Below are 16,163 nucleotides of genomic sequence, written 5' to 3'. Positions count from 1 at the left end.
AAACTTGATAGTCCTTCATCCCAGCATGCTACAGGCCCAATATCAGTACCCTGGGCCTTTTGGTTATTGAGAAGAAGTCGCTTGAAGATTTTACAACATTTGACCCCTGTGACCTCAAAAGTTGGTCAAAGTCATTCATTTGAATAAACTTGATAGTCCTTTATCCCAGCATGCTACAGGCCCAATATCAGTACCCTGGGCCTTTTGGTTATTGAGAAGAAGTTGTTTGAAGATTTTAAAGACATCTGACCCCAGTGACCTTGAAAGTGGGTCAAGGTCAATCATTTGAACAAACTTGGTAACCCTTCATCCCAGCATGCTACAGGCGAATATCAGTACCCTGGGCCTTTTGGTTATTGAGAAGTCACTTGAAGATTTTAAAGACATCTGACCCCAATGACCTTGAAAGTTGGTCAAGGTCATTCATTTGAACAAACTTGGTAGCCCTTCATCCAAGCAGGCTACAGGCCTAATATCAGTACCCTGGGCCTTTTGGTTATTGAGAAGAAGTTGTTGGAAGATTTTAACATATTTCAACCCCTGTGACCTTGAAAGTGGGTCAAGGTCATTTATTTGAACAAACTTGGTAGCCTTTCATCCCGGCATGCTTCAGGCCCAATATCAGTACACTGGGCCTTTTGGTTATTGAGAGGAAGCTGTTTGAAGATTTAAGACATCTGACCCCAATGACCTTGAAAGTTGGTCAAGGTCATTCATTTGAACAAACCTGGTAGCCCTTCATCCCAGCATGCTACAGGCCTAATATCAGTACCCTGGACCATTTGGTTATTGAGAAGAAGTTGTTTGAAGATTTTAAAGACATCTACCTTCGGGCAGGTGAGCTGATAAAAATGTAGGTGTGTTGTGCAGGGAGAATCCGCTATCCATGTTTATCCGAGACATGCCCTTTATTTTTAGGGTCAAGCCATTTCTACTGTACTCTGCTACCTCCAAGTAAAACAAAGGCAAAAAATTTTGGAACTCTCCTTTGTTGGGAGATGCAACAATTTGGAACTCTTCTTTGTTGGAAAATGCAACACAAGAGCACTGGGATTCTCTACCTTAAACAAACATTTTCTATCATTATTTATTTCACAATTTACCAGTAAAGTCCTCATGTAAAATTTGTTTAAAGCTCATTAACAAAAATTAAAATTATTTGAAATTGGTTGTTTGAATGCATTACCTTCCTCAGAGGGGACAGGAGGGGCTTGACGAGGATTCTGTACATGTACCAGGAGAAGACAGCGAGGCCAACGTACAGTACGACATCCCACCAAGACACAGCATAGCGGGCCATCGGTCCAGTTAAGATTCACTGCAGTTCCAGTCTAAACAGAAAACAGAAGGCTCTGTAAAATTATACTATGAGTAACCACAAAATTATCTATATTAACTTTAAAAGTGGAATTTGTGATGTGTGAAATATGCTCATGTTTTCCGTGTAAACCGAATTAGCACAAAAATATCCACAAGTGAAAAATTGTGTGTGTGTTGGGGGTATTCAGCTGGGTACATCATCATTTGGGCAGTTACTCATTTTGTAATTTGTAATCCCCCAAGAATTTTATTCCGGGGTACATATATGCTTCTTTCATACATTGCCCAGTCAACAGCTATGATACAGCTGGCCGGGTACATACATGAAAGTAGTAGTAGTAGTATCACAGCTGTTATATCCCCTATGCCCATATATAGGTAGAATGTTTTCGTAAATAAATATTATTATTTGCTAATAATCTCAATCTGCCTTTGAGTCTTTTGTTCATAAATAGTCGTTTATATAGATTTTAGTTATATAGATTTCAGTTATATAGATTTTAGCTATATAGATTTAGTTATATAGATTTTAGTTATATAGAGTTCAATTATTTCAGAACCATTGCCAATGCAAAAAATTTCACACTACGATCAGTTTTTAAAGCATTTCAACATGCAAAAATATTCACTTTTGCCTTGATCCTCACCCTTAATTAGCTAAAGTTTACGTTTTCACTTTTTTTGTTAAAAAATTTTCTTTATATATTTCCTACCTCATCTAAAAACGTTTTATGATTTTTTTTCTTTAATTACATGAAAAATATCATATTAAAAGGACTTTGGTTATGATCAATTACAAACTAGGACACAAGCTCTTAACTGGCTCTTCATATATAGATGTTGTGCCAGCTCCTGGGAGCTAGCTATACAAGTATGGATTTCCAGCATTCCCTATAACCACTACTCACAGACCTCCTTCTTCGTTACCATGAAGTATTGACCTCCAAAATGTGTGTGTGTGTGTGTGTGTGTGGGGGGGGGGGGGGGGGGGGGGGGGGGGGACTGTGTCTCTGTGCTGCATTAACACCTTAGTGAACAAAGTTTAGAAGGGTAAACAAATATTGCTTATTTTTGTTTTCACTTTTCCTTTTCTCATTTACAATTGCTCCCTTGATACTGGTACCTAATTTTTTTACTGGTGGTGGTGTGGTGGGGCATAGGTTTGATTCATAGAGTGTCTATATTTATAAGATTAAAATATTTTATTGTGCAGTGTGTTTTATTTTAATTTAATGGTTTAATTCGGTTGATATGGACAGTCCAGTAGCATACAAGTGAATATCACTGGCTCTCACTGGACATCAATGAAAGTTAAATGTACTTTGGCCACAGGTGCTCGGTCTCGGGATACTTTCGGTTAATAATAAACCTATACACACCAGTAAACATCAGCAACACTCTTTATCCGGTGTTTTTACACATTCTAAAACCTTATAAAAATTGAGGGTACTGAGGTAAAATTTGGTGATGTACGCGAGCTAAATTAGGATTTAGTAAGCAATACTATTACATGTCAGCGCCAATATGCATTTTGTAAACACTAATGAATTATTCACAGCGGCGTAACTAACGTAATGTTATTGTTCCCTTGTTCCAAAGTCCAATAAAACAGCAAATTATACACACCTGAACAGTAAACTGTCAGGTAACCGGAAGTGACAAACTGTGTTCTAAACAATGAAACGACAAATCCACTCTATAATCCGGACATATTCCATTATTCCGCGTGCGTCTTTTTATGCATCAAATTAGAACACGAACTTAAATCTAAATAAAACGCTAATACTTTAAAACACTGTCGCTAGATCAGAAAAAAAATGCCGCGGACTCAAGATATCTAGGCCAGGTTATTCAAAAGTTCTACACACTTAAAGAAGGGCGTTAATGCTAATTTTCAATTTTATACATTTTTTTCCGGTTTTTTTGTGTGTGCATCAGATGGTTATTTTGACTGTCTTTTAAAATGAAGACTTCGTTTTGATAATTCATCTGTTTTCATTTATTTCATTTTTTTAATTTAATTTAATTTTATGTATTTCTATTACTTGAACTAATCTGAGTCCGTGCTTATACATATGTACTACTTATAAACCTTTGAATCATCGAAAATGGCATGTGTTTAACGAGGAAATAGATATTGTGTGTGCGTAAAAACACGTTGTGTGTATTTAGATGGTCATTGGAAAAAAAGTATCCATTTTTCCGACGATGAAGCATTATATAAATATTTCTTAACGCCAACCAGAAATGAGTTTCTAAACAATTTCTTCAGGTTGGTAAGCATGGACTGAAGAAAGGCTACACTTTGTTCAATAGCTGGTCACATGTACACCAGTCTCACCTTTCTTTGCATCAGAAGTTGGCCGTAGTACGCACGTTGCTTAAAAAATGAGTTACAATTAATTGTCACAGAACAACGGGACAAAATGCAAGAGCAGAATCACATGGCTGGGCCTATGAAAAAATGAGGATATCCGAAAATGGCCCTCATAGAGCATCAAAGCAGTTAAAGGAAATAATAAGAAAAGGCCAACCAAGGATAAGAAGGAATGAAAGACCAAGTGATCATCTCCTACATAAAGGTATATCCGGAGTCACCCAGGGGATATGTCGCGGTCACAGCATAGCAACATGCATGAAGCCCCACATGTAAGACGCTTCGTAATATCCTAGTATACCCTAAGAAAAACACCGGAAAGATACGGAAACCCAAGAGGGAAAGAAATTCACCCGATAAGAAAGGAAGCAGAGGCGGGGTCTCAGATAAAAAAAATATATATAATCAGTGATGCATGATGCCAACCAGTACTGAAAATCATGGGGTTTTTTTACTGGAGAAACTCAAAAGTATTGGAAAGAGAGAGCAATTTGTTCAAGCGGCAGATAAAGGCATCAATCTGGATACGCTGCAGAAGGGCATGCTATAAATCGAGATGAGGGGGCTCACAGACTCTCGCACATTTCTGACTAGCCTTTTAGCGTGTACATACGCTTCATTGGTCATTTGTCTGTTGAAAATGACAAAATACACACCGTACTAGTCATCGAAACGTCACACCAAAAAGAAATATTTTGTTGGTTGTGCTACATGAACCTTTTACAAACAAAAATGTGATTTTGCAGCGGGAAAATTAGGCGTAGTCTTCTTAAGACTTTGAGAGCTTTCTCTTAATGGTGGGATTTAATCGGGTGTTTATCTCAACCCTGAAACGTTTCATCACACTCCTACATACCAGGATAGGTGCAAAAATACATTCACCCTGTACTCGATTACCATGTCCCTGTGTAGGAAAGGTATGATAATGATAATATACAGCATTTGATATAGCGCCCTATCTAGCTAACATAAGCCACTCTAAAGCGCTTTACAGTTCATAGATATACAATTAATACCATTAGGATATGCAATTATCGTACCCATCATCAGCAGTAATCATCATTTATCTATCATAGGCAATTACACGTATTCAAGGACTTGTATATATCTTATCCAATGTCTTGATGTATTGTGTCTCTTCTCTGATGATGACGTAGCGAGACCATTAACGAAGTCGAACACATTTAAAAAGTCGAGTTCTAGATAACGAGGAAAAAAATGTTTGCCAGCTATAGAATTCTGTAAGATGTCCAGAAATTGCAATTGTGTCTTAATGAAACAATACATCATTTCTAACATAAACAAAAAAAAACATGAAAAGAAAACAAATACTCGACATAAAAAGTTTGAAAATATTTTATTAAAAAATCATTCGATGATTTTAAGATGTCCAAATAGTAGTCTAATCAGCTGTGTCTGTCTAAATAAATTCCAGATATATATTTCCCATGATGGTCCTGGAAAAACAGACTCGTACATATCTGCGCCGTGCTACCATCATCGCTTCACTTAAAATAATCAACAGATGGTTTACTACCAAGCAGCCATGGAGCGGACTCCGATAGGCGGGAGATTTGTTCTGTTCGTAATCATGTACTGGGGTGGCAGAACTTTAACAGAGTAAGGAATCACCCTAGCTCCCCGGGGGACGGGCAGACGTATTCTCTCTTCAGACAATGCGATGCTCTTTGAAGGCATGGATTGAATCCTCATTGTGCCCATCATCAACTTTTCAGCGGGTTCCTTGCCAGGCAAATCGGCAATTACAGACGACATTTTGTTCTTGGGAGTAATTTTTCTACCGCGAGCTTTAAATCCCGGCATGTTGATAGGTTGGCATGTTTCCGTATATGTAAATTCCTTTAGATTTTTATCCGCCCTCTTCTTTGAGGGTGTCATCGTGGGCACATTTTTAATAGGCGACAAAGAGTAATCGGACATCGTCCCCTTGGTTCTTTTCTGGGTTGAAATTTTCTTTCCAGTCATTGTTTTTCTAATATTGGCTGAAACAGAACAACAACACAGTCAAATAAAGTCCATTGCGATCATTGTCTTCACTCGAAAATAGATATAGGTAACATTTATTATATAACAGCTCGTTACTCGGCCAAACAATAAATTGTTGATGGCCAGAATGTTTTAATCGGCCCCACAAAACATTGTATTACACCTAATATCTCAAGTTATATACTATTGTAAAAGGAGAAAAGAGAAATGCATGGCCATAGTGGGAATCGAACCCGGGACCCTTAGAACTCTAGACGAACGCTCTACCAATTGAGCTACCCGGTGCCGACGATCGACCCAATCCAGTTCCGCTACATTCCTCCCTTCCTTTTTTTTCAAGTCTTCGCCCTCAAAGACACAATTATTTACAAGCCAGGTTAGGATATATATCTCCTTGTAAAGCATTTACCCAGTACTTGAAACAAGGGTTGACAAGCACGCCAATTTCGTAATAGGGGGAAGAGAAATGCATGGCAAAACTTCGAATCGAACCCGGGACCCTGCGAGCTCTAGACGAACGCTCTACCAATTGAGCTACCTGGTCGCCGACGAACGACCCAGTTCAGTTCCGCTACACTATTAAGTGGTTTAATAGGTCACCTACCTTTGTTAGCAGTTCTGACCAAAGACTCTCTTCTGGGACTTTCCGGACGGATGTGGTCTCTCCTTGGTTCACTGTCCGGTGATGGTGAGCCCGGGATTGGGGACAAAACCTGAACCGATCCTGCGTTTCCGTAGTACATGGTTGTCTCACCGATTACCTTGCATTTATCCTTGATCGTTTTCTTTAGACGGGAGCATCGGGATGACCCCTGGTCAGTAAATGGTTTTTGATCTTTTGTCATAATTATTGTTTCGCTTGATGTTGAAAACTAAGTCTGAAAGTATGGAGAGTAAAAAAGCAGTCAGTCATGTAGAGCTATAGAGCGTATCTATGGAAAGTATTATGGGTATCAATTATGACACACTGTAATGATGACGTCATAACTATTGTGACGTCATCAGATTGTTTTGTCTATCAGCTACATCGGCGATTTACGTCGCGATTCCGGCTTTCTATATATCGCCGATCGTGAACGAATTTAAACCTGTAGAATTTAAGAAATAATTCTGAAAAATGCGTCAGCTTGAGTGAATGTATTACGACTATACAATTATAACATGTAAAAAGCCATTTATATGAAAAGACAAAGCATTTAAAGATCGTAGCTTTTACCTACTTGTGATATTTCTTGATTGAGAATTATACATCATAGATAATTGATATTCATAATGTATTTATTTTATTATTGTTAAACCAAAAGTGGTAATTCACAGAGTATCAACAGGTATAGCTAAAATCGATTTACTGTCATCATTTCGGACAATATGGTTTTGGACATAATTACCTAAAAAGGGATTTGGCGATACATTCACAGTTAAGTCTAAATTAAACATTTTCTGTCTGTGACTAGTTACAAATCGACACGTGGCGAAAAAAAAAAAAATTTGTGGAAACTGGCGATTTGAGTCATTGTTGATTTTGACATTTTTTTGTTCATGATTTTCTTGTTTTCTGTTGGTTAATTGCAATAGGGTCGTTCGTCCTTCAAATTTATTCTTGTTCTTACGTTTGGCCGGTTACAGTTTTAGCCTGGTTCGAAGGACCATGGTGAGCTTATGCCATACCGCAGCGTCCGTCGTCCGTCCGTCAACTTTTCCTTTAAAACGCTACTTGTCCTGAACGGCCAAGTAGATTTTGATTAAATTTGGTCTGGAGTATCCTTAGGCCAAGGGGACTCAATTTTGTATAAATGGTGGGTGTAGCCTCCCTGCGGGCACAGGGGCGGGGAAAAATAGGGGGAAAAGACGTAAACCCTTTAAAATCCTTCTTCTACCGAAAGAATTAAGGGATGTTGTCCTTATTTTGTCTGGAGCATCCTTGGGCCAAGGGGACTCAATTTTGTATAAACGGTGGATGTGGCCCCGCTGGGCGCCGAGGGGCGAGGCCAAATAGAGGAAATAGACGTAAAACCTTTAAAAACCTTCTTCTACTGTTGTCATTAAGGGATTTTATCCTTCTTTAATCTGGAGCATCCTTGGGCCAAGGGGACTCAATTTTGTATAAACGGTGGGTGTGGCCACGCTGGGCGCAGAGGGGCGGGGCCAAATAGAGGAAATAGAGGTAAAACCTTTAAAATCTTTCTTTTACCTTAGGGATTAAGGGAATTTATCCTTATTTGGTCTGGAGCATCCTTGGGCCAAGGGGACTCAATTTTGTATAAACGATGAGTGTGGCCCCGCTGGGCGCAGATGGGCGAGGCCAAATAGAGGAAATAGAGGTAAAACCTTTAAAATCCTTCTTCTACTGGTGTCATTAAGGGATTTTATCCTTCTTTAGTCTGGACCATCCTTGGCTCAAGGGGACTCGATTTTCTATAAACGGTGGGTGTGGCCCCGCTGGGCGCAGAGGGGCGAGGCCAAATAGAGGAAATAGAGGTAAAACCTTTAAAATCTTTCTTCAACTGTTGTCATTAAGGGATTTTATCCTTATTTAGTCTGGAGCATCCTTGGGCCACGGTGGGTGTGGCTACGCTGGGCGCAGAGGGGCGGGGCCAATTAGAGGAAATAGAGGTAAAACCTTTAAAAACCTTCTTTTACTGTTGTCATTAAGGGATTTTATCCTTATTTAGTCTGGAGCATCCTTGGGCCACGGTGGGTGTGGCTACGCTGGGCGCAGAGGGGCGGGGCCAATTAGAGGAAATAGAGGTAAAACCTTTAAAATCTTTCTTCAACTGTTGTCATTAAGGGATTTTATCCTTATTTAGTCTGGACCATCCTTGGCTCAAGGGGACTCGATTTTGTATAAACGGTGGGTGTGGCCCCGCTGGGCGTAGAGGGGCGTGGCCAAATAGAGGAAATAGACGTAAAACCTTTAAAATCTTTCTTCTACCTTAGGGATTAAAGGATTTTATCCTTATTTAGTCTGGAGCATCCTTGGGCCACGGTGGGTGTGGCTACGCTGGGCGCAGAGGGGCGGGGCTAATTAGAGGAAATAGAGGTAAAACCTTTAAAATCCTTCTTCTACTGGTGTCATTAAGGGATTTTATCCTTCTTTAGTCTGGACCATCCTTGGCTCAAGGGGACTCGATTTTGTATAAACGGTGGGTGTGGCCCCGCTGGGCGTAGAGGGGCGTGGCCAAATAGAGGAAATAGACGTAAAACCTTTAAAATCTTTCTTCTACCTTAGGGATTAAGGGATTTTATCCTTATTTGGTCTGGAGCATCCTTGGGTCAAGGGGACTCAATTTTGTATAAACGGTGGGTGTGACCCCGCTGAGCGCAGAGGGGCGGGGTCAAATAGAGGAAATAGAGGTTAAACCTTTAAAATCCTTCTTCTACTGTTGTCAGTAAGGGATTTTTATCCTTATTTAGTCTGGACCATCATTGGGCCAAGGGGACTTAATTTTGTATAAACGGTGGGTGTGGCCCCGCTGGGCGTAGAGGGGCGTGGCCAAATAGAGGAAATAGACGTAAAACCTTTAAAATCTTTCTTCTACCTTAGGGATTAAGGGATTTTATCCTTATTTAGTCTGGACCATCCTTGGCTCAAGGGGACTCAATTTTGTATAAACGGCGGGTGTGGCCCCGCTGGGCGCAGAGGGGCGAGGCCAAATAGAGGAAATAGAGGTAAAACCTTTATAATCCTTCTTCTACTGGTGTCATTAAGGGATTTTATCCTTCTTTAGTCTGGAGCATCCTTGGCTCAAGGGGACTCGATTTTGTATAAACGGTGGGTGTGGCCCCGCTGGGCGTAGAGGGGCGTGGCCAAATAGAGGAAATAGACGTAAAACCTTTAAAATCTTTCTTCTACCTTAGGGATTAAAGGATTTTATCCTTATTTAGTCTGGAGCATCCTTGGGCCACGGTGGGTGTGGCTACGCTGGGCGCAGAGGGGCGGGGCCAAATAGAGGATATAGAGGTAAAACCTTTAAAATCCTTCTTCTACTGGTGTCATTAAGGGATTTTATCCTTCTTTAGTCTGGAGCATCCTTGGCTCAAGGGGACTCGATTTTGTATAAACGGTGGGTGTGGCCCCGCTGGGCGTAGAGGGGCGTGGCCAAATAGAGGAAATAGACGTAAAACCTTTAAAATCTTTCTTCTACCTTAGGGATTAAAGGATTTTATCCTTATTTAGTCTGGAGCATCCTTGGGCCACGGTGGGTGTGGCTACGCTGGGCGCAGAGGGGCGGGGCCAATTAGAGGAAATAGAGGTAAACCCTTTAAAAACCTTCTTCTACTGTTGTCATTAAGGGATTTTATCCTTATTTGGTCTGGAGCATCCTTGGGCCAAGGGGACTCAATTTTGTATAAACGGTGGGTGTGACCCCGCTGAGCGCAGAGGGGCGGGGTCAAATAGAGGAAATAGAGGTTAAACCTTTAAAATCCTTCTTCTACTGTTGTCAGTAAGGGATTTTTATCCTTATTTAGTCTGGACCATCATTGGGCCAAGGGGACTTAATTTTGTATAAACGGTGGGTGTGGCCCCGCTGGGCGTAGAGGGGCGTGGCCAAATAGAGGAAATAGACGTAAAACCTTTAAAATCTTTCTTCTACCTTAGGGATTAAGGGATTTTATCCTTATTTCGTCTGGACCATCCTTGGCTCAAGGGGACTCGATTTTGTATAAACGGTGGGTGTGGCCCCGCTGGGCGTAGAGGGGCGTGGCCAAATAGAGGAAATAGACGTAAAACCTTTAAAATCTTTCTTCTACCTTAGGGATTAAGGGATTTTATCCTTATTTAGTCTGGAGCATCCTTGGGCCACGGTGGGTGTGGCTACGCTGGGCGCAGAGGGGCGGGGCCAATTAGAGGAAATAGAGGTAAAACCTTTAAAATCTTTCTTCAACTGTTGTCATTAAGGGATTTTATCCTTATTTGGTCTGGAGCATCGTTGGGCCAAGGGGACTCAATTTTGTATAAACGGTGGGTGTGGCCCCGCTGGGCGTAGAGGGGCGGGGCCAAATAGAGGAAATAGACGTAAAACCTTTAAAATCTTTCTTCTACCTTAGGGATTAAGGGATTTTATCCTTATTTAGTCTGGAGCATCCTTGGGCCACGGTGGGTGTGGCTACGCTGGGCGCAGAGGGGCGGGGCCAAATAGAGGAAATAGAGGTAAAACCTTTATAATCCTTCTTCTACTGGTGTCATTAAGGGATTTTATCCTTCTTTAGTCTGGACCATCCTTGGCTCAAGGGGACTCGATTTTGTATAAACGGTGGGTGTGGCCCCGCTGGGCGTAGAGGGGCGTGGCCAAATAGAGGAAATAGACGTAAAACCTTTAAAATCTTTCTTCTACCTTAGGGATTAAAGGATTTTATCCTTATTTAGTCTGGAGCATCCTTGGGCCACGGTGGGTGTGGCTACGCTGGGCGCAGAGGGGCGGGGCCAATTAGAGGAAATAGAGGTAAAACCTTTAAAATCTTTCTTCAACTGTTGTCATTAAGGGATTTTATCCTTATTTGGTCTGGAGTATCCTTGGGCCAAGGGGACTCAATTTTGTATAAACGGTGGGTGTGGCCCCGCTGGGCGCAGAGGGGCGGGGCCAAATAGAGGAAATAGAGGTAAACCCTTTAAAATCCTTCTTCTACCTAAGGGATTAAGAGATTTTATACGAATTTAATCTGGAGCATCCTAAGGCCAAGGGGACTCAATTTTGTATAAACGGTGGGTGTGGCACCCATGGGGGTAGAGGGGCGGTGTAAGGAAAACATAGGAAATTTATCAAAATCCTTCTTCTGCTGTAGGAATGACAGGATTTTGTCCACATTTGGTATGAAGCATCCTTCGATGAAGGGGAACCAATATTGTATACACGGTGGGCCTCACCCCCTTGGGGCAGATAGGTGGGCCCAATAAGGGATATAGAGGAATAGCTTTAATATCCTTTTTCTTCCATTTGGGATGAAGGTATTTTGACCAAATTTGAACAGTAGCATCCTATTGGGAAGGTAAATTGATTTTGTATAAATGTCCCCTTGGGCCTGAGGGGTGGGGCCCAATAGGGGTTATTTAGCAAATTCTTTAAAAAAAACCTCTTCTGTAGGAGGATTATGTCCATATTTGGTCTAAAGCATCCTCGGGTAAAGGGGAACTAATTTTGTATCAACGGTGGGTCTGACCCCCTTTGGGGCATAGGGGCGGGACCCTATAATGGAAACATAGCAAACTCTATAAACTTTTGAATCATAGAAATGGCATGTGTTTAACGAGGAAATAGATATTATGTGTGCGTAAAAACACGTTTTGTGTGTATGAAGGTGGTCATTGGAAAAAAAGGGTCTATCTTTCCGAAGATGAAGCATTATATAAATATTTCTTAACGCCAACCAGAAATGAGTTTCTAAACAATTTCGTAAGGTTTAGTTAGCATGGACAGAAAAAAGGCTACGCTTTATTAATAGGGGACTCAATTTTGTATAAACGGTTGGTGTGGCCCCGCTGTGCGCAGAGGGGCGAGGCCAAATAGGGGAAATATAGGTAAAACCTTTGAAATCCTTCTTCTACTGTTGTCATTAAGAGGTTTTATCCTTATTTAGTCTGGAGCATCATTGGGCCAAGGGGACTCAATTTTGTATAAACGGTGGATGTGGCACCTCTGGGGGTAGAGGGGCGGGGCCCAGTAGGGAAAACATAGGAAATTTATCAAAATCCTTCTTCTGCTGTAGGAATGACAGGATTTTGTCCACATTTGGTATGAAGCACCCTTCGATGAAGGGGAACCAATATTGTATAAACGGTGGGCCTCACCCCCTTGGGGCAGATAGGTGGGCCCAATAAGGGATATAGAGGAATAGCTTTAATATCCTTTTTTTCCATTTGGGATGAAGGTATTTTGACCAAATTTGAACAGTAGCATCCTATTGGGAAGGTAAATTGATTTTGTATAAATGTCCCCTTGGGCCTGAGGGGTAGGGCCCAATAGGGGTTATTTAGCAAATTCTTTAAAAAAAACTTCTGTAGGAGGATTATGTCCATATTTGGTCTAAAGCATTCTCGGGTGAAGGGGAACTAATTTTGTATTAACGGTGGGTCTGACCCCCCTTGGGGCATAGGGGCGGGACCCTATAATGGAAACATAGCAAACTCTATAAACTTTTGAATCATAGAAATGGCATGTGTTTAACGAGGAAATAGATATTATGTGTGCGTAAAAACACGTTTTGTGTGTATTAAGATGGTCATTGGAAAAAAAGGGTCTATCTTTCCGAAGATGAAGCATTATATAAATTTTTCTTAACGCCAACCAGAAATGAGTTTCTAAACATTTCGTCAGGTTTGGTAAAGCATGGACAGACGAAAGGCTACGCTTTATCAATAGCTGGTCATAGAAATGAGAGAGTATCACCAGAATGTTGGCAAGAAACAAGAAAAGACCATCAGGTGGCCATCCCGTATAAGGAATATCCTAAACCATCTAGAGGATATATCGCGTCCATGGCATAGTAACAGCCATAAAGTATCATTTATCTATCATAGGCAATTACACGTATTCTTTGTCTCTTCTCTGATTATGACGTAGTGAAACTATTAACGAAGTCGAAAACATTTGAAAAGTCGAGTTCTAGATAAAGAGGAAAAAGATGTCCAGAAATTGCAATTATGTCTTAATGAAACAATATATCGTTTCTAACATAAACTAATAAAAAAAAATATGCAAAGAAAACAAATGCTCTTCATAAAAGTTTGAAAATATTTTATTAAAAAATCATTCGATGATTTTAAGATGTCAAAATAGTAGTCTAATCAGAGACGGGACTAGCTGTGTCTGTCTAAATCTTCGCTTCACTTAAAAATAGTCAACAGATGGTTTACTACCAAGCAGCCATGGAGCGGACTCCGATAGGCGGGAGATTTGTTCTATTCATAATCATATACTGTGGCGGCAGAACTTTAACAGAGTAAGGAATCATCCTAGCTCCCCGGGGGACGGGCAGACGTATTCTCTCTTCAGATAATGCGATGCTCTTTGAAGACATGGATTGAATCCTCCTTGTGCCCATCATCAACTTTTCAGCGGGTTCCTTGCCAGGCAAATCGGCAATTACAGACGACATTTTGTTCTTGGAGGTAATTTTTCTACCGCGAGCTTTAAATCCCGGCATGTTGATAGGTTTGCATGTTTCCGTAGATGTAAATTCCTTTAGATTTTTATCCGCCATCTTCTTTGTGGGTGTCATCGTGGGCACATTTTTAATTGGCGGCAAAGAGTAATCGGACATCGTCCCCTTGGTTCTTTTCTGGGTTGAACTTTTCTTTCCAGTCATTGTTTTTCTAATATTGGCTGAAACAGAACAACAACTCAGTCAAATAAAGTCCATTGCGATCATTGTCTTCACTCGAAAATAGATATAGGTAACATTTATTATATAACAGCTCGTTACTCGGCCAAACAATAAATTGTTGATGGCCAGAATGTTTTAATCGGCCCCACAAAACATTGTATTACACCTAATATCTCAAGTTATATGCTATTGTAAAAGGAGAAAAGAGAAATGCATGGCCATACTGGAACTCGAACCCGGGACCCTTCGAACTCTAGACGAACGCTCTACCAATTGAGCTACCCGGTGCCGACGATCGTCCCAATCCAGTTCCGCTACATTCCTCCCTTCCTTTTTTTTCAAGTCTTCCCCCTCAAATACACAATTATTTATAACCCGGGTTAGGATATCTCCTTGCAAAGCATTTACCTAGTACTTGAAACAAGGGTTGACAAGCACGCCAATTTTGTAATAGGGGGAAGAGAAATGCATGGCAAAACTTTGAATCGAACCCGGGACCCTGCGAACTCTAGACGAACGCTCTACCAATTGAGCTACCTGGTCGCCGACGAACGACCCAGTTCAGTTCCGCTACACTATTAAGTGGTTTAATAGGTCACCTACCTTTGTTAGAAGTTCTGACCAAAGACTCTCTTCTGGGACTTTCCGGACGGATGTGGTCTCTCCTTGGTTCACTGTCCGGTGATGGTGAGCCCGGGATTGGGGACAAAACCTGAACCGATCCTGCGTTTCCGTAGTACATGGTTGTCTCGCCGATTACCTTGCATTTATCCTTGATCGTTTTCTTTAGACGGGAGCATCGGGATGACCCCTGGTCAGGAATTTTTTTTTGATCTTTTGTCATAATTATTGCTTCGCTTGTAGTTGAAAACTAAGTCTGAAAGTATGGAGAGTAAAAAAGCAGTCAGTCATGTAGAGCTATAGAGCGTATCTATGGAAAGTATTATGGGTATCGATTATGACACAATGTAATGATGACGTCATAACTATTGTGACGTCACCCGATTGTTTTGTCTATTAGCTACCTCGGCGAATTTACATTCAGATACGTTTACGTCGCGATTCCGGCTTTCTATATATCGCCGATCGTGAAAGAATTTAAACCTGTAGAAGTTAAGTAATAATTCTGAAAAAGCGTCAGCTTGAGTGAATGTATTTCGACTATACAATTATAACATGTAAAAAGCCATTTATATGAAAAGACAAAGCATTTAAAGATCGTAGCTTTTACCTACTTGTGATATTTCTTCATTGAGAATTATACATCATAGATAATTGATATTCATAATGTATTTATTTAATTATTGTTCAACCAAAAGTGGTAATTCACAGAGTATCAACAGGTATAGCTAAAATCGATTTACTGTCATCATTTCGGACAATATGTTTTTAGACATAATTACCTAAAAAGGGATTTGGCGATACATCGATGAGGATGCATAAAGAAATAATTTATAAAAGAAAATCTAAAGAAGAAAGCATGGAACTAAGTTAACGTGATTGAATATTGCAAATCAAACGCTAGGTTTCACAGTTAAGTCTAAATTAAACATTTTCTGTCTGTGACTAGTTACAAATCGACACGTGGCGAGAAAAATGATAAAATTGTCGAAACTGGCGATTTGAGTCATTGTTGATTTTGACATTATTTTGTTCATGATTTTCTTGTTTTCTGTTGGTTAATTGCAAAAGGGTTGTTCGTCCTTCAAAATTATTCTTGTTCTTATGTTTGGCCGGTTACATTTTTAGCCTGGTTCGAAGGACCATGTTGAGCTTATGCCATACCGCAGCGTCCGTCAACTTTTCCTTTAAAACGCTACTTGTCCTGAACGGCCAGGTAGATTTTTAATAAGACATAAACACTTTAAAATCCTTCTTCTACCGTAAGAATTAAGGGATGTTGTCCTTATTTTGTCTGGACCGAGGGGCGGGGCCAAATAGAGGAAATAGAGGTTAAACCTTTAAAATCCTTCTTCTACTGTTGTCAGTAAGGGATTTTTATCCTTATTTAGTCTGGACCATCATTGGGCCAAGGGGACTTAATTTTGTATAAACGGTGGGTGTGGCCCCGCTGGGCGCAGAGGGGCGGGGCCAAATAGAGGAAATAGAGGTAAACCCTTTAAAATCCTTCTTCTAC

At 40.7% G+C, this 16,163-nt stretch overlaps 2 protein-coding genes across 2 annotated transcripts in view; both read right to left on the bottom strand.

Moving 5' to 3' along the window:
* LOC110455714 (cholesterol 24-hydroxylase-like) overlaps positions 1–2,999 on the bottom strand; it is a 38,356-nt gene extending 35,357 nt beyond the window's left edge. The window contains exons 1-2 of the mRNA XM_021506025.1: positions 2,947–2,999; positions 1,187–1,331 (exon numbers count right to left, since the gene is read on the bottom strand). Of these exons, the coding sequence (XP_021361700.1) occupies positions 1,187–1,300 (114 nt within the window). The 5' untranslated portion in view covers positions 1,301–1,331; positions 2,947–2,999. The remainder of the gene's footprint in view (positions 1–1,186; positions 1,332–2,946) is intronic.
* Positions 3,000–13,475: 10,476 nt separating this feature from the next.
* LOC110455655 lies at positions 13,476–14,944 on the bottom strand. The gene is made up of 2 exons (XM_021505902.1): positions 14,630–14,944; positions 13,476–14,025 (listed from the first exon to the last, which is right to left on the bottom strand). The coding sequence occupies exons 1-2, from the start codon at positions 14,868–14,870 to the stop codon at positions 13,556–13,558; spliced, it is 711 nt and encodes a 236-aa protein (XP_021361577.1). The 5' UTR covers positions 14,871–14,944; the 3' UTR covers positions 13,476–13,555.
* Between the last annotated feature and the right edge of the window lie 1,219 nt (positions 14,945–16,163).

Source organism: Mizuhopecten yessoensis, unplaced genomic scaffold, assembly GCF_002113885.1.
Source record: "Mizuhopecten yessoensis strain PY_sf001 unplaced genomic scaffold, ASM211388v2 scaffold8361, whole genome shotgun sequence".
Lineage (NCBI taxonomy): Eukaryota > Metazoa > Mollusca > Bivalvia > Pectinida > Pectinidae > Mizuhopecten > Mizuhopecten yessoensis.
The sequence above is the reverse complement of the archived record's forward strand: the minus strand, read 5'-3'. Positions and strand labels throughout refer to the sequence as shown.

Bases quoted from the DNA above. Each gene is read 5' to 3' on its own strand.
- LOC110455655 (XM_021505902.1), bottom strand. From the start codon at position 14,870: ATGACAAAAGATCAAAAAAAAATTCCTGACCAGGGGTCATCCCGATGC. The intron at 14,026-14,629 runs GTAGGTGACCTA...GTTCTGTTTCAG, and splicing joins GGTCAGAACTTCTAACAAAG to CCAATATTAGAAAAACAATG.